At 34.0% G+C, this 27,218-nt stretch overlaps 1 protein-coding gene across 2 annotated transcripts in view; it reads right to left on the reverse strand.

Moving 5' to 3' along the window:
- The window catches only part of LOC145267048 (centrosomal protein of 78 kDa-like), a 264,312-nt gene that overhangs the window by 1,176 nt on the left and 235,918 nt on the right, over positions 1-27,218 (reverse strand). For both annotated transcript variants that reach the window (XM_080122992.1, XM_080122991.1), the window contains exons 12-16: positions 26,088-26,310; positions 19,564-19,641; positions 7,993-8,138; positions 2,278-2,562; positions 1-32 (exon numbers count right to left, since the gene is read on the reverse strand). The exon at positions 1-32 is cut by the window's left edge and continues 1,176 nt beyond it. In XM_080122992.1, the coding sequence (XP_079979118.1) occupies positions 1-32; positions 2,278-2,562; positions 7,993-8,138; positions 19,564-19,641; positions 26,088-26,310 (764 nt within the window). The remainder of the gene's footprint in view (positions 33-2,277; positions 2,563-7,992; positions 8,139-19,563; positions 19,642-26,087; positions 26,311-27,218) is intronic.

Genomic DNA, 27,218 nt, shown 5'->3' on the forward strand with positions numbered 1-27,218 from the left:
GCAGCTTCTTTGAGCTCAGCTCCTCAAGAAAACTGAAAAATAAAGATAAATCTTTTATAAATATATATATATTGCACCACATCTACATAAATTAAAACAGGAATCTCAAACCACATTGTTTTAATAATAATAATAATAAACATCCCCTAAGCATGGATAATAGAATGCCTAAAAATGTATAAAATACCAAGCAGGATCATCAACGTTATTGAAAATGCAATGAGAACATGGCGACTGGAACTGACAGCTGATGGACAACACATAACAGAAATAAGCATACAAAGAGGCATCTTCCAAAGAGACTCACTATCTCCATTACTGATCATCATAGCCATGACGCTTCTGAATAATATATTGAGAAAGTGCCAAGCCGGATACAAGTTCTCTAACACGGAGGAAAAAATTAGCCACCTGATATACATTGATTTGAAACTGTTTGCAAGGACCGAAAATGAACTAAAGACATTAATAAACACTACCAGGGACAAGATCAAAGTGTAGTATCTGTTCTTCAGATGCTACACTTCAATTTTTTTTTCTCTGTCAGTGGAGGAGAAATCTTACACGACTGAGACAATTTTAATTTTTGTTCCTTTTCTCCACATTAAAAAACGACCCTGGTGTCTAACTCTGTCCCGTGGGGAGGCATTGTAAATAGGAACACTACCAGGATCTTCGGCCAGAACATCCACATGGAATTTGGTATGGAGAAGTGCGAACTACTAGTGATGAGAAAGGGAAAACTAGAGATGACAGAAGGCATGGAACTACCCAACCAAACGGGCACTAGGGGAACAAGACACCTATAAATATAAAGACCTGGAAGTTCTGGAAGCAGACGCCATCAGAGCAACAGAAATGAAAGAGAGAATTGGAAAGAAATAGCTCAGGAGAACAAGAAAACTTCTGGAAACTAAATTATATAGCAGAAACCTAATAAAAGGTATAAATATGTGGGCAGTATCACTAGTAAGATACTCTGGACCGTTCATAGGGTGGACTAAAGAAGAACTGAGACAACTCGATCAAAAGACCAGGAAACTCATGACCATGCACAATGCACTACTCAAAGGACGATGTTGACCGACTTTACATGAAAAGAAAAGATGACGGGAGGGAATGACACAAAAACGAATTAGAAAAATACATAATGCAAAACACTGAAAGAATAATCATGGCAGCGAGAGACAGGGAAAAAAAATCAGCAAAACAGAGATAAAGGATAAATGGAGCAATCCTGGTTTCTGATTGGTTGCTAGCAGAATGTGGCTTGATTTGATTGGTCAGTTCCTATTGCCAGTCTCTATAAGTAGAACCTTACAATTTTTTAAAATCATACCCTTACATTATACAAAAAAAATATTTCAACAATTGAATTTTCGATGAAATCATTCGAAATGATTCCAGACGAATCATGAAGAATAAAACATATTTTGTTTGAACACAATTTCATCCTCACCCCTGTGCGAGCCCTTTCTAGTCTCACACAAAAACACGCGTTCACATCTCAAGCCATATTTCTTGTCATATACATACGCGCACACAAACATATGTGCACACGTACACACACGTAGATATATTCACGTGCGTGCACACATGTACTCACATATACGCACACGTACCCACACATGGGCAACGTCACTTCCTCTTTGAAGGAAATCCACACATGCACAAAAGACCACCGGAAACAACTATAAAAGCAAGAGACAAGCTGTTTCCTACCCTTTTCAATTTGGCTTCCGAGCTGAGAGGTCGACGAACCAGCTGCCTCCCTTTCGGGGCGCGCGCGCCCGTGTGCCTCACACCACCTGCTACTGTGTTGGGCAAGAGCTAACAGACAGTACGTACACTTTATACGTTTTCTCTCTCCATGAACTGGATTGACTTTCTTACTTATTTTCCCCCTTTTGCTTTGGTCCATCAACCAGACAAGTTTGCGTCTACAACTTGTGCCTGAGAGCACCTCTGCGTAGCTGACTGCTAACATGGCGCGCAGCTTTACTGATGGCAACCCTCTATCTTTTTCTTTGTCTACACGCTGGACTATCATTCCCATTTCCACTACATTACTCACTTCTCTTCCCACGCGCGGACATGAACACATGTTACACCTAAAACATTCATTTTTCAACATAAAATAAACGACACGTTTATTTTATCCAGCAATTGAGTTTTGTTTCATTCTTTTCATTCGTTTCATTATTTTCTTTTGTAGCAAGTTAGGATATTTATATCCTACCCCGCAACGCCCCTAAATTAACAAAAGAATTGCCTTACCTCTTGTGACCTCCAGCAATATCCTTGACGTCTGCAGACTTGGCATTTTCGTGATCATGATGTTGTCCATAAGGAAATTCGTAGGCGTATCTGTCAGCTTCCGTTGTTTGGTATCCATGATTTTTAAGGATATGTTGGGAATCGCTGTTGGTTAACGTATTTCTTGAGGATTTTCTGTTGTGGAAATCAGACAATTGGGGTTTTGTCCGATCGAAAGAAGGTACTTTGGGGCTGTTGAATGGAAGTTTCTCATCCAAACCAGCAACTCTAATGAGGTCATTAAACCTAGGTGAAAATAAAAGCAAATTGTTTAATATATATTAGTGATGGGACGATTCCAATATTTTTCCTGATTCCGATACAATTACCGATTCCGATTCTTCATAAATCACTACATATTTTACTAAAAAGTTATTTTTCCCATAATTACTGTAAAAACATATCAAATGTGCATATATTTTCTCAAATGTAAAAACACACTTGTGGTGGTGGGGGGATCTATAGATTTTAGCTTTATTGGTTTTAAAATCAATAAATATTTATTATTTTATTATTACTACCAGCAGTAAAAGATTTTTTTTTTAAACAAATTAAATAAAAAAAGAATCGTTTTTGGCATCAGAAAATAGGCACAAATTTTTTGGATTTCGATACCGATTCCAATACCCCAAAAAGTTCTGATTTTCTTGATTCCATTTAATTGTTCCAACACTAATATATATTAGGTTGGTGCAAAAATATTGTCATTTTTTGATATGAAGTTCAATGTCAAAAAAACAACATTATTTTTGCACTAACTTAATATATATATGTATCGGACCCAAGATGGCTGACCTGTAACAACATGAGAATGAAATTTCTTTTCACCAGGTTTATCATGTACAAAATTAACTTTTTGTTGGTAACATCGGATGGAAATCACATCTGACGAGTTGGTGAGAAAGGAGATTTTTATGAACACATAAAATCATAAAATTGCCATCCCATTAATGAAACGGCTGTAATGAAGAGATCCAGGATGAAATAAACCAGAGTTATATAAAAGAAAAAATGTAAGTCTTTAAATTTCAACAAAGTTTTGTACTATATATATATATATATATATATATATATATATATAATAGCATGGGCGCCCAGCGTTGCCCGGGTGTTTGGATGTGTATGTGAGCAAAAAAAAACAAGTGGTAGTAGAAAGGCAGGCTCGAACCCGTACCGCAAAGGATGAAAAGAACGGGGTAAAACCTAAGGTTTATGCTGTTACGACCACCGCCAAACGGGAAGCGACATTTTTTAAAATTAAGGCGAGACAAGCTAAAGGAGAGGATAACTTTCAAAAATATCGGTGAAAAAAGTGACGCCCTGTAGAAAAGTGCCTAGTTGAAGGGGAAAATATTAATGTTTTTAGCCAAATTTTCGATATTTGTCGTATGAAAGATTGAACTTTAAAACAATACTGATCTTGGTAAAATCCGTCGCCTCTATTGAAAGTTTAAGGCAGACATGCAAACAGACAGACATACATACATTTATATATTGGTAACTAAAAATTTTCAACCCAAACCGATGAAAAAGCTTGCCCTATCTCTGAATACCCTTTATGTAAAATTTCAAATATTTAGACCAGAAATTATCTGAGTAATTTGGAAGAGACCACAGTGGTCAATTTTTTAAAAATTTTGACCCCTATTATGACCCCTTGAAATTTATTTTGACCCGTATTATGACCCTTTGAAATGTACACAGACACACAGACAAATTCACTTTTATAGATATACTAGCATTTCAGCCCGGTGTTGCCCGGGGTGTTTGGAGGTGTATGAAAAAAAAAAAAAAAAAAAAGGGTTGATTTTTTTAAAACTTTGACCCCTATTATGACCCCGTAAAATTTATTGTTTTGGGCTCAAATCAAGTTATTAAGTTAGATCCATGTCCAAGGAACCTAATCTAAAATTTCAAGTGCATAGACCCAAAATTGTCGGAGGAGTTTGGTAGAGTTCTCAAAGGTCAAATCGTTGAACTTTGACCCTTTAATCGCCAAATTTCTGGCCAAAATCTGATCACATCGATTTTCCCAAATCTCAGTACCTTGTATATCAAATTTCGAGTCTGTAGACTAAAAATTGACAGAGTTATTGCGTAGGGAAATGTACACAGACACATGCACAGACACTTTCACTTTATATATATATATATATATATATATATATATATATATATATACACACACACACACACACACGCACACACTAGCAGGCTGCTTGGCATTACCATTGTCATAAAATACACTTAAATATGATGTTTTAATTGATACAGATTATATATTTATTATAATATAGCCAATTTTCTATTAATTATTATATTGTACCTAATATATAGTAGTGATTTCAAAAGTTAAAAAAAAAATGATTTGGGTGCCATCAGGTAAAAATCAAAACGAAAACATTTAGTTCTCTTGCAGCATTTGTTACCATCTGAGCTAACAACAAATGCATATCAAAACTTGACCAATTAACACAGCTAACAAATGCATAAATGTGTACTTGCAAACGCATACAGCACACACATTATGTTGATCTATGTCTGCTGATTTCCAACTTGTAAATTTGGATACCTTAGCAGCTATTTCTTCGGCTAAAAACCAAAATCAAATTTGTTCCACATGCCCAAATCCCCCATATGTCAAGTTTCAAGTTTGGGAGACCAAAAATCGACAGAGTAGTTTGGTGGAGATCGTTACAGACAGACAAAGTCACTTTTATAATATATTATCACGCAGCTCGGCCTACCCAATCATAAAATATACTTAAATATGATATTTTAATTGATGTAGATTTCATATTTAATATTATAAGAGTCAATTCTTTATTGATCATTATATTGTACCTAATGTGTAGTGATTTTAAAAGCTGGAAGAGAAAATATAACTTAGGTGCCATAAGCTGGAATTGAAACCAAAACACTTAGCTCTCTAGCAATATTCACTACCATATCAGCTATTATATAATTTGGTAGAGATCATTCTGCAGAAAGACATGTTCATTTTTATTTATTCATTTATTTATTGAGGACTATTATCCTCATCTTTCTTAGCAGTTGTTTCACAACATTTCGGCTAACTATTCCTCTAGCCTTCGTCAGGTGGTAACCGCAATGCGATAGGAATCCCGAATCTTCTGACTGCATTCTCAGCAATTACTGCCTTCCATAGTTGTTGTCGTCTCACCACATTTTTGGCCAACTAAGCCTCTGGTTATCTTTGGGTAGGATTGAAACCGCTATCTCCAGACAATGCTCACTTGGGACTGTAGAGATTCCAAATGAATTCCAATGTTCACTTTTATCTTTACTTATAAAATAAAAAGGACTGTCTGTGTGTATGCTCGTTTCCTATAGACTCTGAAATGGCTGGGATATTTTTTTTTAAATATCACGCATATGTACTTCATGTGTCTGAGGGGTGTTCTTATCTCCAATAAATATCGAAAATCGATGATAAAAAAAAAATTTAAAGAAACAATTTTGACCAAAGTTAACACCTTATCCAGCTTAATATCACAAACACATTTAAGAAGTTTTATCCTCGCACAAGCAGAAGGGTCAAGCGCATAAAATCAACAGTAGGATCTTTGATAAGAGAGAGGCGAATTCAAAATTCATGCTTCTGTGTTTGGAGCATAACTGAACCATGATACTTGGCTTTTGTATTTTAAACTTCAAGCCATCATGTATAAAAATAATTTCATAAAATCAACAGGTTCTCTACAGTGCAATGTAGCCTACAATGTATTGTAAAGTAAGTCAGTCCGGGGAAGCATGTGAAGCTTTGTCCTGGTACACATCGATGGATCCTCAACTAGAGTAGCCAATCAATTTGATTGAAAAATAGTCAATTTCACTGATTTCGATGACAAGAAAAGTATGAGAGGGTGGAGTATGTGGTGATCCTCATTCAATCCCGGGCATTGTCAGGTCTTCCTACTAGTAATATATATATATATATATATATATATATATATATATATATATATATATATATATATAAAGTGCCTTCAATAAGTTTCCAGACAGGCATTTAAAATTGTCATAGACTCTTGAAAATTCAGTATATAATTGCTATACATCTTATAAGATGACTGACCAATTTTCATGATTTCACGTTCAAATGAACAGCTACAGCAGGAATTGGAATACACCCTACTAAAGCCTGATTGTCACAGCTGGTGAATTTCAAAAATGCAATTTGGATGTGAGGACATTTTAGAAGAACGATATGCAATAAAATTCTGTTTGAAACTTGGAAAAAATGCCAGAAATGTATTGAATCGAGCATCAGTTTTGGAGTGGCATAAGAGATTCAAGAGGTATAGCAATAACATACCGAATTTTCAAGCGTCTACGACAATTTTAAATGCCCCCCCCCAAAAAAAATCTGGAAATTTATTGAAGGCATCTCATATGCTTCGGATACAGTCCTATTGAAGGTTTTGTCTTTTAAAGGACGCATGCAACCTGATGCCTCCCTGCTTGACAATAATCGCTGACTCCAACACCATTTAGTCTTCCTTTTGTTTCTTGTTCTCGTTATCGTCTCCAACATTGGCGGTAGCGGAAGGGGGCACGCAGTAGCTCACAAATTCCGATACATTTCATAGATAGATGTCATACTCTAGGTGTGTGTGACACCATCGACCCTCTGGTCCACATGTACATAGTCTGCAAAGGCCGCTTTGTCATCGGTTGGACAAGATCACAGTGTAGTATCTGTTCTGATACTGCACTTCACTTTTCTGATCTCGATCAGTGGGAGGAGAAATCCGTCTAGACTGAGGCAATTTTAATTTTTGTTCCTATCCAGATTGCCCTTTTTTGGAGAGCTGGATTTTTCCCACATAAAAACTGATCTTGTGTCTAACTCTGCGGTCGTGGGGAGGCAAGTAAATAGGAACACCAGTTCATCTCGATCTACTTAGCACCACAAAATGCTTTCAACTGTCCCAAACTCAAGACTGTCTGTAAACTTCTGGTTTATTTTTGGCAGCCATGTAACTTTTGCTTCCCGTATTTTGTCCTTTAGTCCTCACATTTCATGAGTAATGTTTCTGACAAAGGAGGATGAATTGCTGTTTTCTGGCTTGTAATCTATCTGGCTAATATTGGCTAGTTTTTGACCTTGAGATGATATTTCTTCTTTTTTTTTTCTGTTTTTAGCTCCTTACATTAAGTGGCTTCTGGAGCGATTTCCTTTAAAAGATATATTCCTAACTGCCATAAACTGCTGCAAAGCATACTCCCATGCACTAAAAATGTCTGTAAACCAACTCTAAGTATATTAATGTCTTCATCAGATCATTTTCTCCAGTCACTGCCACACCTTGATTAACAATCCTAGTTCAGATGATTTTGCGTTCCTTGGTGAACGACCCATCCACCCCTATGGTCTTTCTACTAACCTTACAACCTACACCTTTGTTCTGCTGTTTACTATTTCCTCTTTCTCTATTACTTCCTAATATTTTAAGAGGGGGAGAGGTATATCAATATTATCAGAGTTGTAGTTGAAACATGTATGCACATATGTAGCCAAAATGTTTGTATAAATAAAAAAAAAAGTAATACAATGTTCATAAACTGGGGAAGTTTTCTATATAAATAATGTTAAAACTGGCGGATGGGAATTTTGAAATACCAGAAATTCAGCTGAGTTGTCGAACTTACCCTGCTTGTCGAAGTACGTCAAGAAAGGAATGAAATTGTTTGAACGAGGTTTCAACTGCTTCCAAGACTTTCTCGTCATCCAGAATTGAAGTCTTCTTTCGCAGCTGATCAACTTCGACCATTAATCTTTGATTTTCCAAAGTCAACTAAAAAAACACGGGAGATAATCCATTAGACAAGCAAATTGTTTTGTTTTATTTCAAAGTCCGTTAGACAAACAACATACTTTCAATAAGAAAAAGTAAAAGAGTATTTTTTGTTTTATTTTAAACAAGTTAATCATTTTATTTTTGACATATTCTTCTAATATGTGTATGTGGGTGCGTGTGTGTGTGTGTGTGTGTATATCTATAATATAAAGCTGAACGTGTGTGTGTGTGTGTGTGTCTGGTCACGAATAGGCTGACTATTTTAAAAAACTGATTACATATAATGATAGATGTATCGAGGCTCAGGAATGGGTATGTTTGATCTGGCAGAACGGTGGTTCATAAAAATTGTGGGGTCTGCATTCACACCTGGCCCCCAAAGTATGGAAATAAAAAATGAAAAAAGAAAACGTTTACAAGGGTTTTTGATATAGATGTACATAAGAATACTTTGATAAGTATGTTTCAACTTAAATAGGGATGGTATAATAAAATTGTGGGGTCTGCGTTCGCACCTGTACTCCATGGAAATATGGCACAAACTTTAACAAAGACTTTTCATATCTATTTGAGTAAGTATACTTTGATAATTATGTTTCAATTTGAAGAAATATGGTATAATAAAATTATTGGGTGTTCGTTCACACCTGACCTCCATAGAATGTAAATATGTCACAAAGTTTAACAAGGTTTTTTAAAAGGGGTGAGGGTCCACAATAATACCTTAACTTTAATCTTAATTCACGTTAGCTTTTATTTATTTTTTTTAGTTGTACCATATTGTGTCGAATAAATTCACCTCATAAATTCATGTTCTTATTAAAGTGAAAGCCAAAAAAAAAAAGTTGGAACTTTAGACAATTCTCAACACAAATTTTGCATAAGTGTTTTTTTCCTTCTCCACTTGCACGTGGCACTCTTTCGAAATAGATAAATAACAAAAAATAAGAATGTTACTTGTTATGTCAAAAGAAGGAAAAACCCTGCTCACGTGTCTTTTTAAAAACATTTACATAACCTTTTTATTTTTATTATATCTGTTTAATCTTTTTTTTGTCAGTGTACTAGAAGGAATTCAGTTGATTACAACCCTTTCTGCGTGTTCTTTACATTACAATAGTACAACCCTGAATCCGACGGCGCAATACTACACTGTTCAATACTGTAAAACTGAAATAAAGCTGTTCTGCTTGAAAAGGGCGCACTTTTCTTCTTATTCATATCGATTCTTTGCTTTAAAAAACTGAAGTAATTACGTGTTTACTTTTTTAATATCCCATTTTGCTGTTTTGGATTATTTTACTAAAATAAGTAAAGTTTCATTATTTTTCAAAACTGTTTTTGTTTTTTTGTTTTTCGATATTTCGTCGATATTATTTAGTAAGAGTGTTTAGCAAAAAAGCCAACAAATGACTACCCGAAAAAATAAATATACAAGAAATAAATGTTACCATAGTCAATAAAAGTTCAGTTCATGTTATTTTTGTTTTGAAATAGTTTTTAATGCTCTTTACTTGAAATAATTTCAGCAAACCGACATTAAAACGAAATTTGAGGCGATAACTACTTAGATGAATTTTTATATAAACTACACATGCCATAATCGAAAATTCCTCAAGCACAAAATAACGGAAAACATTAAAATATGTTTATAAATATTCCTTACGTTGACGGAACTCTCTTAAATTGTTAACACAGAATGCTCAGGTTCCCCTCCTTCAAATTGAAAACGGGGCTCTCCATTTCAAAGTCGCTGCCATTTTGATTTTTTTTTTTAAACCGATTCGTGAATTAAAAAAAAAAAAAAAAATTTATTTTACAAACTACTTAAAAATACAAACCAATGAACTTTTCTACCATAAAAGTAACTTTTATTGACTATGGTAACATTTATTTCTTGTATATTTATATTATTATGTATATAACATTTTCTCTTTGTAAGGAAACATCATTTTGTTGGTCACTCTTGGCTACGAATGGAAACAAAGTTGATATAAAAAAATATATTTTCGTGAAAATTATCTTTACTTTCATCGCAGTGCCATTTCAGGAGAGGTGTAGTTGGCAATTATGTAATCCTTGCCTCACAATTCTACCCCTACAGGGGGTATCCTTTGTCTTTCAAGACTGAAAAGAGGCATCAATATATATATATATATATATATATATATAGTAAGTTATAAAATATATATAGTGATTAAGCTACACTGACTATTCTGCGTTTCATCCACACTAGGACTCTTCAGGCTTATGCGCAAATTTTGTGGTTGTTTGTCGTTTATATATAACAACCACAAAATTCGCGCATAAGCCTGAAGAGTCTTAGAGTGGATGAAACGTGGAATATTCAGTGTAGCTTAATCGCCATATATATTTTATAAATTACTAACTAGCTCTACCTACGTATTGAGCACTTTTGAAGTAAATACTTAAAGTTTACGCATAAATTTATACTTTCGTATATTAATTTAATGTGAGTAAATTAAGTAGTTATATATATGTATATATATAAATAAAAAGGGTGAGAAATCAATAGTTTTATTTGTAAATATCGAATGAATAAAAGGATATCGTTTCTGAAACGATCGTACACAAATTTTATTTTATTTTGTTTCCTCCTATGAAAACTTCACAATTATTAATCTCTCACCTTTTCTCTGTCTCTGTCTGTCTCTCTCTCTCTCTCTAGCCAAATTAATTAAGAATAGGAAACTACAGGGTGGTCAAAAAGTCAGGTAACATTTTAAAGAAAAACGATATTAGCAATACACGTATATTTAAGTACCATACATTGAAATATAAAATGAAACAAACATGAAATATGTTTATTTTGTTAATTGTCGTTCCATTTCTCTCTATCAATCGCTGGAAGCGATTAACCATTGATTGTGTAACACGTGTAATTACCTGACTTTTTGACCACCCTGTAGATCTAATATCTGTAATATTTTTTCATTCTTAAGATTAAGGGAGGTGGTGTTTATTGAAAAATAGATAAAACATTAAAAAAAAATGGTTACAAATACCAACAATCTCTTTTAGATTTAAAAAAATATCCTTATCAAAGAAGGTTTGCACACCGAGAGGTCTCCTTATGGTTTTAAAAGAAAAACAATATGGAAACACTGCCTTACAAAGGTTCACAAACTATATTTACTTCAATAAGCTGGTTAAAATTTGGTGTCTTCTTCTCCCCCCCCTCTCATTTATGCTGATGGTGAGGCGATATCCAGAAATATTTTAATTATTTCTCAATGGTTTTATTTTTAAATATCGAATAAATCAAAGGATATTGTTTCCGAAACGATTGTACATATGAATTTGATTTTGTTATGTTTCCTCATATGAAAACTTTACATTGATAATTTCACAATTATTAATCTCTCACCCTTTATATATATATATATATAGTAAGTTATAAAATATATATGGCGATTAAGCTAGACTGAATATTTTGCATTTCATCCACTCTAGGACTCTTCTTATGCGCATAAGCCTGAAGAGTCCTAGAGTAGATGAAACGCGGAATATTCAGTGTAGCTTAATCGCCATATATATTTTATAACTTACTAACTACTTTTGAAGTAAATACTTAAAGTTTACGCATAAATTTATACTTTCGTATATTAATTTTATGTGAGTAAATTAAGTAGTTTTATATATATATATATATATATATATATATATATATATATATATATATTCCCCTGCACTATTTGAAAAAGCACTTAAACTAGCAGAAGACGAAACTGACTTAACACAGTTGGAAATTGAAATTATAAAAATTGCCAGGAAAACCCTAATCAGATATAACAGTGAATTGTGAACTAGAAAAGATAGAGAGGGCCATTTTGACATCACAATGGGTGCCCCAGACTCCGCGTAGGTTACTGACCTGGTTGGTCTTTACTTACTAAAGGAGATAGACAAGAAAATTCCAGGTTTAAATAGGGTACTTTATAGGGATGACGCACTTTTCGTAGTTAATTCTATTGATCATATTACGGAAAAATCAAGAAAAAACATCAGAAGTTTTTTTAAAGAATTTGAATTAGAGATAACAATTGACAGCAATTAAAATAAAGTTAACTTTCTAGATGTTACCCTCAACTTAAACGATAACACATGCGAACCATATCACAAACCCAACCAGAAAACATTCTACATAGATTACCGAAATGCATGAAGAAGGCGTTGATCCCCAACATTTCTAAAAGACGGTTTGGTTCAATCCACCATTCAGCGAGCATATCAAAAATAATATACCTAGGGAATTCTATAGAATAATAGACCAAAACTTCTCGCCGGAGAATAAATTAAGCAAAATAATAAATAGAAACTCTGTAAAATTATCTTTCTCAACGTCCAAAAACTTAACTAACACTATAATCAGCTCCAACAATAGAAAAATCAGCAAAATAAGAAATAATAACGAATTAGCATCAAATGAAAGTATCTTAGACAGAAAATGTAATTGTAGAATACCTGGAAATTGTCCGTTGGGTGGGAAATGTCTACGGTCGTACATCTAAACAATATGATATAAATGCGAGAATGACTCTTGGACCTCTATTGTTCCTAATATTTATTAATGACCTCCCCGACAAAAATGCCTCTGAGATGGGTATATATGCTGATGACACCACACTCTATAACAGGCATGACAGGAAAACAAATGAACACATAACTAAAAAAATGGCAAAAACACTAGAGGATAACCTCCAATCTGTAGTGGAATGGGGACAAAAATTGATGGTCACATTCAATGCTGCCAAGACTAAACTGGTTTCCTTCAATAATTACAAGAAACCTTCTCTGCCACCAATAGCAATGGCCAGTGACTCCCTATCTGAGAGTACATCTTTCAAACTGCTTGGCCTAACGTTCACAGGAAACATGAGTTGGAACAATTACATTGAAAACATTGCCAAGGCCGCTGCGAAGAAGGTAGGCTCTCTCTACCGTGCTAGAAAACTACTGACCCCTGAAAGTATCCTGTACCACCATAAGGCCACCATTCGCCCATGTATGGAGTATTGCTGTCACATTTGGGCTGGTGCATCTGCTGCTAGTCTCTCGTAAAATGAACCGACATCTTGCTGCCCAAATCCCTACATAGTGCCCCAGTAGCAATGTGCCTTGTTTGGGGTGAAAATGTAATTAAAAAAAAACAATCTCGGAAATAGTGTATAAATGCGAGATAAAAACAGACAATACTAAGAAGATATATCTGGAGGCCACGGGAACTGTGTTTAAGGACAGATATAGAAACCATGTAGTATCCTTTAAAAAGGAACCTGAGATAGAAACTAATAGAGATGGCGTAAACGACAGCAGGGGGGAGGGTACAAGAATCATCATTAAAAATAAAAACAAAAAGAGGAATACAACTGCATTAGGTGATTGGGTTAGGGAAATTAACAGAAATAATGAAAATTTTGAATTAAAATGGTTAGTAGTGGGCAGGGGGAGGAAGTATAGCCCTGGGAAATCAAAAAGGTGCAATCTATGTTTATTGGAAGCCTTTTACATGGTGAATTCTAAAGAGGAAATTTTGAATAAAAGACTAGATGCCATACAGGGATGTCTTCACAGGAATAGGTTTCTGCTAGTACGCCTTAAATGTAACTGAGGTATAACTTTTTACAACAATAAGGATACTCGGATGCTAGGATTAAACTTTAATGTAGAGTTAAATAGCTGGGAATGATATAATCTAAATGAAGGATCCAAATCTAACATGCAAATATAGTTTCTATTATTCTAAACTGGATGAGAAATATAAATAAAGCTCATCTAAGAATAGATTTTTTTCCATAACAGTGAGCATTTTTTGTATTCAGTTGTAGCAATATTGCTGGTGAAATAAGTGATACCCTCTTCAAATTAATAAAACAACTTAACAACTAGCAATTATTATTAAAAAAATAAATTACCAATTTGGGGACTGGAAATTAATTTAATTGATTTTATCATCTGACATCTTAAGTTTGTAGAATCCATGCTGGTTTATTTATTTACTTACTTTATTCTTTGTTCTAAATGTTTTTACCCATAAATGCAGGGGTAGACATCTTCTCATCGGAGTGAAACACATTTGTAGCTATTGGGTAGTTTTGCTGTCAGAATAATAATTAGAGGATATATACCATTTTGTTTAGATACCCAAGAATACAACACACGAATTATAATTCTGGCTTTGAAGACATGAACAACCTAAGTTGTTAATGGATTAATAACAGATGTGGGTTAAACTCATGGGTAAAAAAACAGTTTTTGAGATTAAAAACATAATTTATATATTTAATTTATTAAATAAGCTATCGTAGCACGTTCTGGATCTGTTTGATCAAATTAATTATTAAATCATAGACACTTTCTAGTAATCACTAAACTGAAAACCTCAAACGGCCTGAATTATCTCCCTTTAGCTCTTATGGGAAATAAAATTGACTCTTTTCCAACAGAATTAACTATTAGCAATTAACAACATAACTGGATTATCTCCCTTTGTTATTGTTTTTTAGTAACGATATGAAAACATTTAATTAGAATGATAATGAATTTTACAACATTAATTAATGATAAATAGATTAGAATCCTTTACTCGAAATGATGTATAAGGATTTATATATGTAATGCAGTCTTTTCTTTATTCTCATATTCAATTAAACATTAAACCTAAAATGGTCTTAAACTAAGTACCAAAATAACGAAAATTTGTAAACATTACTTGCCACTAATACGAAACTAAAAATAACCATAACGTTAATGCAAGGTTGTTATGGCCATATTATAAATATAGAAATGAAAATTTAAAAATTCTTGATAAAAAAAATTAATTATGTGAAATAAAGAAATAGTGAAATCTAATTTAGGAACGAATGGGATATAATTTTTTTTTAAATGGCTAAGGGTTTTTTGTGAAAACTTCTTATGACTTTGTTCTTAAATAAGGATATGAAAATTAGATGATATATTAATATTTAAATGGGCTTTACTTGGAGGTTATCCCAAGGGTAAATGTTTCTCACATGCTTTTTCCGTTAAGGGAATTTTTCTTTTTTTCTTTCTCTTAAAACAATGTTCTATTGTCAAGAGTGTTTTTATTCATAAAGTCTGAAGAAATGCTGGTTTTTGAAAATTTTCAAACGATATAATGTTTGAAATTGTCAACCGGGCATGGAAACAATTGTAATGTAAAATGAAATACACTTTTTGTTGCCATCAAAACCTTTTTTGAATGTCTTGATTTTGCTTACACAGTATATAAATGCTCAATTATAAAATATGATAATTTTGTAGCTTACTTTTTAAGTCATCTCTTTTTGGCTTAAAACTTATTGGTATATGAAAATTTACTGGATTACATGAACTCAGTATATTACATACAAGTCTCTCTCTCTCTCTCTCTCTATATATATATATATATATATATATATATGATGAAAATAATGGACATAGTATTCCAACAAAATAGAGAAATAAAAAGGAACAAACCGTATTGTGTTCATGAACGTTTCATCTTTATTTCGAGACTTCAAAAGTCTCGAAATAAAGACGAAACGTTGATGAACACATAATACGGTTTGTTCCTTTTTATTTCTCTTTCTCTCTCTCTCTCTCTCTCTATATATATATATATATATATATATATATATATACATATAGCTTTAAGTAATTCCACGTATTGAATTTATCACAGCTGCAATACTTTGAGCACAGCACCTTTAAATATATTTTACTTAGGCTTTTCTCATTTAGACCCTATCTATTACACTTTATATATATATAAGTTTTTAGTTCTTATATTTCTGCAAACATCGAATGACCCCATTTCCTTTTATCGACATTTTTTCTTATGAAATCATTTTCAATTCCTAAAAAAAAAAAATCTTTCTAATTATTTTCTGAGGAATATATTTTTGTCTCTGTATAGTGGGCTTTCACTATTCAACGAATCATGTGTAAGACGTACTTCATAAAAAAATATGAGTAAAATATTATAAGTGATAACTAAATGCATCTTCTGGTTTAGGAATGTTGACTAACGATATATATATATATATAGTAAGTTATAAAATATATATGGCGTTAAGCTACACAGAATATTTCGCATTTCATCCATGCTAGGATGAATAAGCCTGATGAATCCTAGTGTGAAAGAAACGCGGAATATTCTGTGTGGCTTAATCGCCATATATATCTTATAACTTGCTACCTAGCTCTACCTACGTATTGAGCACTGTTGAAGTAAATATTTAAAGTCTACGCATAAATTTATACTTTCTTATATTAATTTATGTGATTAAATGAAGTAGTTATATATATGTATACATTAGCTGGCAGCCCAGCAGTATATCGGGCTGCTAGCTAGTGGGTGTGCGTGTATATGTGTATATATATATATATATATATATGTCATACAATACGTTTAAACATATTTTAATTATTGCAGATTGCGTATGTATTATTATAGAATCAATCCTCTATTGATTATTATATATTACAAGAAATGATTTGCCCCATGGGCTAATTCGCAAAAAAAAAAATAAATAAAAATAATGATAATGTCGTTCAGTGAATTCCGTTTGTGTTTGTTTACAATATCAGGTCAGCTGATATTTGGCTTGATGATGAATGTCCTGGAGAAGGAACTTCTGATTAAATGATTAACAAAGAAATGATTTGCGTCAATTTTAAATGGTACCTCTTCTTTTATCGTAAATTGAATTCATTAATAAGAAAAAAACTAAATAAGATAGTGAGGTACAATTGGACTTGAACAAGGAATCATTTGATCTGTAATTGAATGCTCTACCAGTAAGCTATATCTCCAGATTATATTAAATCTGTTTTTTTTTAAAGAAGAAATGATTTGCTGAAATTTTATTATCTCCCTTGCTCGTGTATTATAAAACATTCCCTCGTAGAAATTATTCTTATCTATATTTATTTTTTATTAATAGCTATTTTTAAGATCAGATTTTTTCGAATTTCATTACTGTTATGTTTGACGTTCATCTTCGTCGCCAACTGTTATGTTTGCAGGTTGAACCCAATTAACATATAAGGCAATACAAATGAAGACTCAACAAAGGTAGAACAATAAGAAGTGCATTAGGAAAAGTATATTCACAGCATATTTACATAATGGTTGTCAAGTAAGAGAATCTTGGCTGGAGAACATATCTGTTCTCGGCTCGGCCTTCGGTGGCTTCTGGTTAACACACACTCAGACTAACCGAGTCTTGCTATTTATGTGTAATATTATCCACATATGTAAATGAGTGGGTGCTACCACAACAATTACTTATCAGATGAATTTCTGTACAAAGCATATCTAAGAACACTGCCAGACATATAAATTAGCTTTGTGTGAAATTTGCAAAAGATAGGCTCAGCTGTTTCAGAACCTATAAGGAAGGAACTCGCACACACAAACTGACTTTTATATAATACTGAGATACTGAAATGCCGTAGGATTACAGATTGTATAATACTGTAAACATAAAGTCCATATAAATATTAGTATTTTTATTTATAAAATGATCCTAATCAGATAAAGGAGGCTCAATATGTTAGATACAGCAATAATATAAATGGAAATTCCGAGTTAAATTGTTGTACATTATTGTACTCCTATTTCTATTCCTCCTGTTTATAGACGCTTTTAATCATAGCACTATTAACGATTACTACAATATTATCCCATTGACTACTCTACAATCCTTAACCCTTTTCCTCGAGTGGCCTCTGGACTTTGATAAATGGTGACTTCTTTGTAAAAAAAGTGCCAATTTCCTTCCTAGCTTCTAAACCCTGTATGAGAGAGATCTAAACCCTCTCCATCCCCCTGTTTCTTATACTGATATATATCTCTCCTTCCTCCAATTTGGTCAAGTTAGTTTATGACCTTGAGATAACTTGGAGAAAAATAGATTTGATTTGGATATATAAAACGCTGCTGAGAACATTTGAGAATTTCTTTCTCTTTTAGTTTATCCAACATTATATTATAATTTAAACATTTATATTATAATTTAAACATTATAATTTAAACACCTTTAAAAAATTCAATATAAAAAAGAAATATATATTGCTTGGGGATTGTTAACGAAACAGATCTGTAACATATACTCTTATGAGAAAATAAAAGAACATGTGTTTTCAAAAATTGGGAATTGAAATTTAATATAAAATAAAATAAAATTGTGAATTGAACTTTAAAAAATACATACATATATATATATATATATATATATATTTATTACTTTTAAAAACAGTAATCTACGGACAGGTGTGTTTCGGAGCCCTACTCCTCTTCAGCTCCAAAACACATGTGTCCGTAGATTACTGTTTTTAAAATAATAAATAAATAAAAAATACATCCAAATAAAAGATAGGTGACTTTCTAAGAAAAACACCGGTTCTCCGAGGCAGAGACATTAACCTTAATATTGTTTAAAAAATCAACAACAAATCCATGTATGTATGTATATATATATATATGTATATATATATATATATATATATATATATATATATATATATATATATATGTGTGTGTGTGTGTGTGTGTGTGTGTGTGTGTGTGTGTGTGTGTGTGTGTGTGTGTCAGGGATCTGAGTTCCGTTATAGAAGCGTTGATTTAATTTGAATAAAATAAAATATATATCAAGTGCACTTGAAAGTCAAATCACAGCACAATATTAAGAAAATAAGCAATATTTTACTTGTTTGAAATTTATGTATGTATATATATATATATATATATATATATATATATATATATATATATATATATATGTATATCAATCATCATCATCATTGGCAATCACTCGTGACAAGTATGATTGTTCTCCTGTCGGTGAGATTGGGTCTGATCATTTGTGGGTCCTCTGATGGCTGTGGAGGCAGATCCCTGATCCGCAGACTTTATTGCAGTGGGGGTCATGTGTGGGTGGTCGATTGGCTAGTGGAATAGGTGGGAGGAGCTGTGTTGGAAGTAGATCTCTCCTTTCTCTGCTTCCTCTTGTTTTCTGCGGCTCTGTGGAGGTCCTTTTCTCAGTGAGCTGTGCCTTCATGGATCATCCCGCTCCACATACCCCTGTGAAGAGCAGCATCCTCCCAGTAGGTGCGTCTTTATGTTTTTCTTATATCTCTTTTTCTGTCCTTCTCATGACTGTTTTCCCTCTTTCAGCTCACCGTAGAGTATTTGCTTTGGAAGGTGGTTGTCAGGCGTGTGCATAACACGGCTCGTCTATCGCAGCTGGTGTCGGATGATGGCTGTGGTGATGGTAGGTATGTTGGCTTCTATAACAGAACTCATATCCCTGACATATACACACACATTTGATGAAAATAAGAGCTATGTGTGATTATTATTGTGAATTTATGTTGCCAAAGTAATTTATCTAACCTCCAAGACTTTTTTATCTGATTCCTGTCTCGCCTTGCGTTCCTGGGACAATTCCCGTTTTGTATGTTCCAATTCCACCTGAAAAAAGAAGAAGACTTTTTTCTAAAAAAAACAAACACAAAGTTATTTATTACAAATAAACTACCTAAAACCTAAATAAATAAACCAGCTAAATATATTATTTAATTGGAATTCATTGAGATGAGTTTTATTTATTAATTTATTTATTGCGGACTATTATCCTCATCTTTCTTAGATGTTTCACGACGTTTCGGCCAACTATTCCTCTGGCTTTTGTCAAGTGGTAACCATGACGGAATAGGAACTCCGAATCTCCTGACTGCATCCTCAGCAATTACTGCCTTCCATAGTTGTTGTTGTCTCACCACGTTTTGGCCAACTAAGCCTCTGGCCTACTTTGGGTAGGATTGGAACCGCTATCTTCAGACAATGCTCACCTGGAACCATAGAGATTACATGTCTCTATCCACTGCGCCACGGGCCCCGAAGGGCGATCAAGGTTGGATTTTTTGGTCTTATAAATCCACGTTTATTTATTATCTGATCTTCCATAGTCAGGTCCGTACCGAATGGTATATATATTATTTAATTGGAATTCATTATTGAGATGAGTTTTATTTATTAATTTATTTATTGTGGACTATTATTCTCATCTTTTTTAGTTAACGTTTCACAATGTTTCAGTCAACTATTCCTCTGGCCTTCGTCAGGTGGCAACCATGACGGGATAGGAACTTCGAATCTCCTAACTACATCCTCAGCAATTATTACCTGACGAAGGCCAGATGAATAGTTGTCCAAAACATCATCACACAACAACTAAAAAAGATGAGGATAATAGTCCACAATAAATAAATAAACTAGCAAAATCTTAAAAAAAAAAACAAAAAAAACAACTATGATGAAGCTGTGATTTATGGATATAGAAGTGCTTGGATTTTGATTTTTATAGGCATAATCATCTCGAACCCTGTTGTCGTTTTTGTTTCTAAGAAACAGATTGAATGCATTTTATATAAAATTAGTGGGGGCACCCAGCTTTACCTGGTTGCAAAATACACTTAAATATATGATATGTACTGAATATATAGTACTGATTTCGAATATTTAAAAAAAAATATGACTTGAGTGCCATCAGTTAGAATTGAAATCAAAACACTTAGCGCTCTAGACGCGTTCTCTATTGTTTGAGCTACTGACAGATATATAAGAAAGATTTAAAATAAAACCACTTCAAGCTATGATTGAATTTTACCGGTCGTAAAATACGCTTAAATATATTTTAATTCATGCAGATTTTGTATTTATTATTATAGAGTCGATTCTCTATTGATTATTATATTGTACCTAATATATAGTACTTATTTCAAAAGTTAAAAAATAAATTAATTACTTGAGTGCCCTCAGCTAGAATCAAAACCAAAATATTTAGCAATCCAGCTGCATTCCCTACTGTTTGAGCTTTTGACAGATGGATGAAAATTTTTAAATTAAATCACTTCAAGCTATGAATGAATTTGCATATGCAAAAAAGTAATAGAAATATGTCCGCAAGTTGAAATGAACATTTTGCATTTCAACTTGTCGACATATTTCTATGCGCATTATTCATCCAAACAAAGATTTTTACATCCTTGGTGTATGATTACTATTTTTTTGTTAATTTAAGTGTGACCAGTTGTTTAAGAGTTTATTGGTTAAATATTTTCACACAGACATATATACATACATACGTCTACTATTTTATTTTATTTTTTACACAGGCATCACCAAATTATCAAGGCCAAGAGGCCACTCAAGGATAAGGGTTAAAGAGTGTACAGTAGAAATTGGAAAATATAGTAATCATTAGTAATGAAAATTCGGTAAATTTGTTAACTCATATGGAACAGCTCATCAAGAACTTATTTACATTAGATGAACACATGAACACAACCATATTGTACTCAGCCGGAAAGCAGGAAAACGGAAGACAATTCCACAGGCGTGCAGTTCTAAGAAAAAAGCTTTGTTCATGGAATCTACGTTTAGGTTTAGGCACAGATAAAGAGTGGGGGGAATTATTGATAGTGTTTTCAGCTAGACGAGTGTTTCTTGTGAAAGTTTGGCGAGGGGGGGAACCATAGACTGTGAAGCTCAGTCGAACACTTTCCATGAAAATAACGATACATCAGAGACAAACTCGCAACATCTCTTCTTTGAGATAGAGGTTGCAGCGAAGAGAACAGGACATCCCCTACGAGTGCTACGAAGTCTATTTTGAACTCTATCAAGGCAGGACAAGTCCTTTCTAGCAGCTCCTGCCCAGATGTGGCAACAGTATTCCATCCTTGGACGTACCTGGCTCTTATATAGATAGAGAATTGCATCAGCAGTGAGATATCTTCTGGATCGATAGAAAGATCTGGCCATTTTTCCAGTAGCCCTGGAAAATTATTATCATTATTTTTAGTTTTGACTCCAAACTAGCCATAATGCTATTGAGACTTAAGTAGCTACTTTGATTAAAGACCAGATTTATAGAGGGGCACCCATAGTGGGGAGTTAGGCAAGAAGGTATTTGTTCACATTATATTTAAATCTCTGCATAGCTGGTACGGTCCGAGGAAACAAGGCGCAGGGAGGGGATTCCCAGGGCAAGTCGTCCGAGTAAAGGAGTTATTCGAGTAGAAAACTTTCCGGTTTCAGCAGCCTTGTGACTCTCAGTATTATGACTTTATGCTATATTCTCGTACCCACTCCGCCTGAACGTAAATACTGACTAGCTGCAAAATCCCACCCCTTCACTGCTGTAAACTAGATGCTGGAAGAGTTTTTACTCTGATAGCTTCTTTCCTCGGATGGCCTACCTTCGGAATGTTGTATTGTTTATCACTAACGTATGTATAATTATGTTTGTGTCACTTCTACAAAAAATATGTGTTGCTAAATAAATATACACACTTTAGCTTGTTCCAGCCGTTTGACAATCAAACAGTTTCATAACAAGACTGTATTTTTATGTAATTACTAGCGTTGTCCAGGTGTTTGGAGGTGTATGTTGAGCAAAAAAAAAAAAAAAAAAAAAAAAAAACGGTCAATTTTTTAAACTTTGACCCCTATTATGACCTCTTAAAATTTATTGTTTGGGACTCAAATCAAGTTATTAAGTTAGATCCATGTCCAAGGATCTATACCCAAAATTGGCGGAGGAGTTTGGTAGAGTTTTCAAACGTCAAATCGTTCAACTTTGACCCCTTAACAGCCAAATTTCTGGCCGAAAACAGATTGCAAAGATTTTCCCAAATCTCAGTACCTTGTATATCAAATTTCGAGTCTGTAGACTTAAAATTGACATAGTTATTGCATAGGGAAATGTACACAGACACACAGACAAATTCACTTTTATAGATATACTAGCATTTCAGCCTGGCGTTGCCCGGGTGTTTGAAGGTGTATGCAAAAAAAAAAAAAAAAGGTTAATTTTTTTAAACTTTGACCCCTATTATGACCCCTTAAAATTTATTGTTTTGGGCTCAAATCAAGTTATTAAGTTAGATACATGTCCAAAGAACCTATATCTAAAATTGAAAGTGTTTAGACCCAAAATTGTCAGAGGAGTTTGGTAGAGTTCTCAAAGGTCAAATCATTGACCTTTGACTCCTTAATCGCCAAATTTCTGGCCGAAAACCGATCACATCGATTTTCCCAAATCTCAGTAGCCTGTATATCAAATTTCGAGTCTGTAGACTAAAAATTGACAGAGTTATTGCGTAGGGAAATGTACACAGACAGACAGACACGTTCACTTTTATAGATATATAGATTATTTTTCCTGCAGTGGTCGTCGGACTAATCGAGCAAGAGTGATGAAAAGGGTGAGGTTGGGATTGACGAACTAACAACATCTCCCTCCCAGCTCCCTGTGTTTCTTGCCTGTAATAACACACAAAAATTTAAATGTACTTTACCCACTATTATCTGGCATTTATCACAGTAGCCCGTTATGCTTCGATGGAAATATGCCTGGTTTGAGATGAACAAAAGTAAATCCTATTATAAATTTTCGTACTGTCTGTGTGTGTGTGTGTGTGACGCGGTTTGTCTCAGCCTACAGGCAATTCACTCAGGCAAGTTAGGTACTGAAATGAAGCTGATGACCCAGCGGATGTTTTAGTGATATTTATATCCACGTTTGGTGTATAGAAATCCAAAAAAAATAACGATTTACTAAACAATGTTTTATTTACTGGATATTTTTCCGGTATTCACCAGAAGTTATTATCTCCCTTAGTAAGTTCGATTTACTTTGTGTGCGTGAATGAGACAGAGAGAGAGACAGGCAGGCAGGCGATTCGAAATGAAGCTTATGACCCAGCGGATGTTTTAGTGATATTTATGTCCATGTTTGTATATGGAAATGCAAAAAAAAAAAAAAATAATGATTTACTAAACGTTTTATTTACTGGATATTTTTCCGGTACAATGACTCAAGTTTGCCCAGCTGGGCAAACTTGGGTGCTTGTAATAAAAAAATTACGCCTGAGAGTATCCTATACCTACACAAGGCCATCATCCGTCCATGCGTGGAGTATTGTTGCCACATTTGGGTTGGTGCATCTGCTACTAGTCTTTCACTCCTGGACAGGGTTCAAAAAAGAATCACCGACCACATAGGTCCTACTCTGTCAACCAAACTCCAACCTCTATCCCATCAACGAAATGTTGCACACCTGTGCCTATCTTACAAGTATTTTAATGGAAGGTGCTCCAATGAACTCCAAGCTCTTGCGCCCCTCAATGTAACCCCTCCCCCCACCTGGACTAACCCAGCAAGCAGCAAAATCCCACCTCTACACTGTAGAGATCCCTAGATGCCGGAAAGTCTTCTACTTAAATGGTTTCTTCCTTCGGACTGCTAGACTTTGGAATTCCCTGCCGGATCCCTGCTTCCCTGATTGTACTGACATGCCGAAGTTCAAGTGTAATGTGAACAGACATCTTGCTGCTCAACTCCCTACATAGTATCCCTGCAAATTCTGTCCCAAAGAGTAGCCCCTTACGACTTAGTGGCACTGTGCCTTGTTTGGTATGAAAAATCAATAAATCTACATATCTGTAAAAGTGAGAATGTGTGTGGTTGAGGACACTTCTCAACCTATATACTCAACGAATATTTGATCTACAGACTTGAAATTTGGTATATAGGGTATTCAGACATGTGGAAAACTTTTTAATCAGCTTTCACCTGGAAAAAAGAGCAGCTAAGGGGTGAAATTAAAAAATTGGTACTTGGGGAGGATACCGGATTTAAATTTGTTTGTCGACCATTTCACAAGATTTGAAAACACTTTTTTAAGATCGTGGCAAGCTGGCCTAATGGTTATCGCACTTGACTTACTGTTTGGTTACGATCTCAGCTCGAGTATTTTTTTTTTTTTTACTTACAAGAACTGTTTAGAAAAAACATAATACTTGCATGCACATGTCTCAGTTTCTTTCCATTTTTTTTTTTACTTGATTTTTTTAAAGGAATTCAATGTTATGTTTAATACCTATGGCAGTTCTGTTTATAATAAACTAGCGGGGGTACCCGGCGTTGCTTGGTAGGATCGAACCCGAAGCCCTGAGGCGAAGTTTGAAAATAAAATCGGCCAGCCAGAATGAGTTACTGAAAGATGTTTGAATTTATTTAAGTAAGAACCAAATTGACAGGTGCGCGCCCGGAAGTCGTCGAGCGTTATGACGACGACGACGATGTAGGCTTGTTTGTTATAAGAGAAGTAAAAAAAGAAAACGTTTTAATTAAGCAGGGAAGGGTAATCAAAACATAAAAAAAAAAACACAAAAAAACTAACGTAAGGCAAACGAACGATAAAAACAGAAAAACGAACACGTGAAAAATGGCTTAAATAAGCCTGTTTCGATATTAAAATTTAAAAAATCGGTGGGTACCCGAGTGTTTTTGGGTGTGTGGTCGGGTGTGGATAAGCGAAGTAAAAAAACAAAAAAACAGAAAAACGAACGTTACGTGAAAAATGGCTTAAATAACACTGGTTCAATATTTAAATTTAAAAAATCGAAAAAAAAAAAAAAAGAAGACATCTCACACCACGATTCGAACCCAAAACGTTTAGATAATGAACGAACGCGCTAATCAACTGAGCTAATGCGACATACATGAAATTTGTTCAGTTTTTCAACTATTTAAAGTAAATCAGGTCATGACGTCATCTGGCGCATGTGTAGAACCGCCCGTCGTCACGAGAAGACCGTTTTTTGTGATATAAAAAGTTTTAAAAAGTTGTTAGGCGACCGGCCGCTTCTCTGAAAAAAGCCTTTTGTAGACATACAGAAAAAGCGAACACACATACATACATTTTCGCTTTTATGTTTATAGATAAGAAATCTGCATTAATTAAAATGTAATATTATGTGTATTTTACGACCGGGCAATGCCAAACATCTTGCTAGTAAGTAAATACATTAAAAAACAAAACAGTTTTACGCCATTCTGATCTTACCCTGAGGTTTTTTAGCATAGAAATCCCTTTGGAAATATTCTCGTGGTCTTTATAACTGTAAGGGGACCTAACTTTGTCAAGCTTCTTCTCAGCAACTGGGGTCGCAACTCTAGCTTGATGACTCGTTGACGTTTTCTGATGTTGACAGGGGTCAGCGTCTGCAATGACTTCCTGGAAGTCGGCATCAGGTTGATAATAGTCATCGCTGTTTGGAAAACAACCTCTACAAAAAAAAAAAAAAAAAAAAAAGAAAAATGCAATAATACATTAGGCTCTGATAAAAGAGTCAACATTTGTTTTATTTTTTTTTACAAAATTTATAATTTCTATAAATATGTTTTATTAAATATACAGGGTGGAACGATAAAATTGTCACCTTAGAAAAGATGACATGATTCCATTTCCATTTGATGAATTCTGGTTTTCTGTTTTTTGTTGCAAACCATCTACTAGTTGGTCAGTTGTGTGCAAATCCCAAGAGCGATAGGAGCCTTCTATCATGTCTGAAAGTGACACAATGTTCAACAAACTAGATCAGAGATGTGCCACTGTGCAACTCATGCTCTCTTCCGATCCAAGTTATGACAACAGGGCCATTGCCAGCACTTTCAAAATTCATCGCTGGATTGCCACGAATAACAGGGTTGTGTCACTAAGAAGGTTATTTCTGCTGAAGTAGTTGACTACTTCTTTATTTAATATAGATTTCAGCAACTTACTCATGATGCACAGGAGACTTATATTTACATTTTTTTTTTAAAACTTAGCCAGTGAAACGGATCCTGTTGCAGTGAACTGCATTTTCGTATTTGAAAGGAGATATATAAATACTAATGTTGGGATGATTGATCCGAATCGGAATCAAAAAAATCCGGACTTTTGAGGATATTGGAATCGGAAAAAAATGTGCCTATCTTCTGATGCCAAAAAACGTTTTTTTAATTGTGAAATTTTTACATATGATAAAATATATGTGTTATATTAATGAGTTTTTACAGTAATCAGGAATAAATAACAATGTTATTCCTATATATAATAAAAGAGGCGCAGTTTTTCCCCTCTGGACAAAAAACCGTAGGTTTACAACAACAGATGGCGCATACAACTTTATTAGGTTTACACTATTAGCCA

This window comes from Euprymna scolopes, chromosome 42 (assembly GCF_053919585.1).
Source record: "Euprymna scolopes isolate OS-2025 chromosome 42, ASM5391958v1, whole genome shotgun sequence".
NCBI lineage: Eukaryota > Metazoa > Mollusca > Cephalopoda > Sepiida > Sepiolidae > Euprymna > Euprymna scolopes.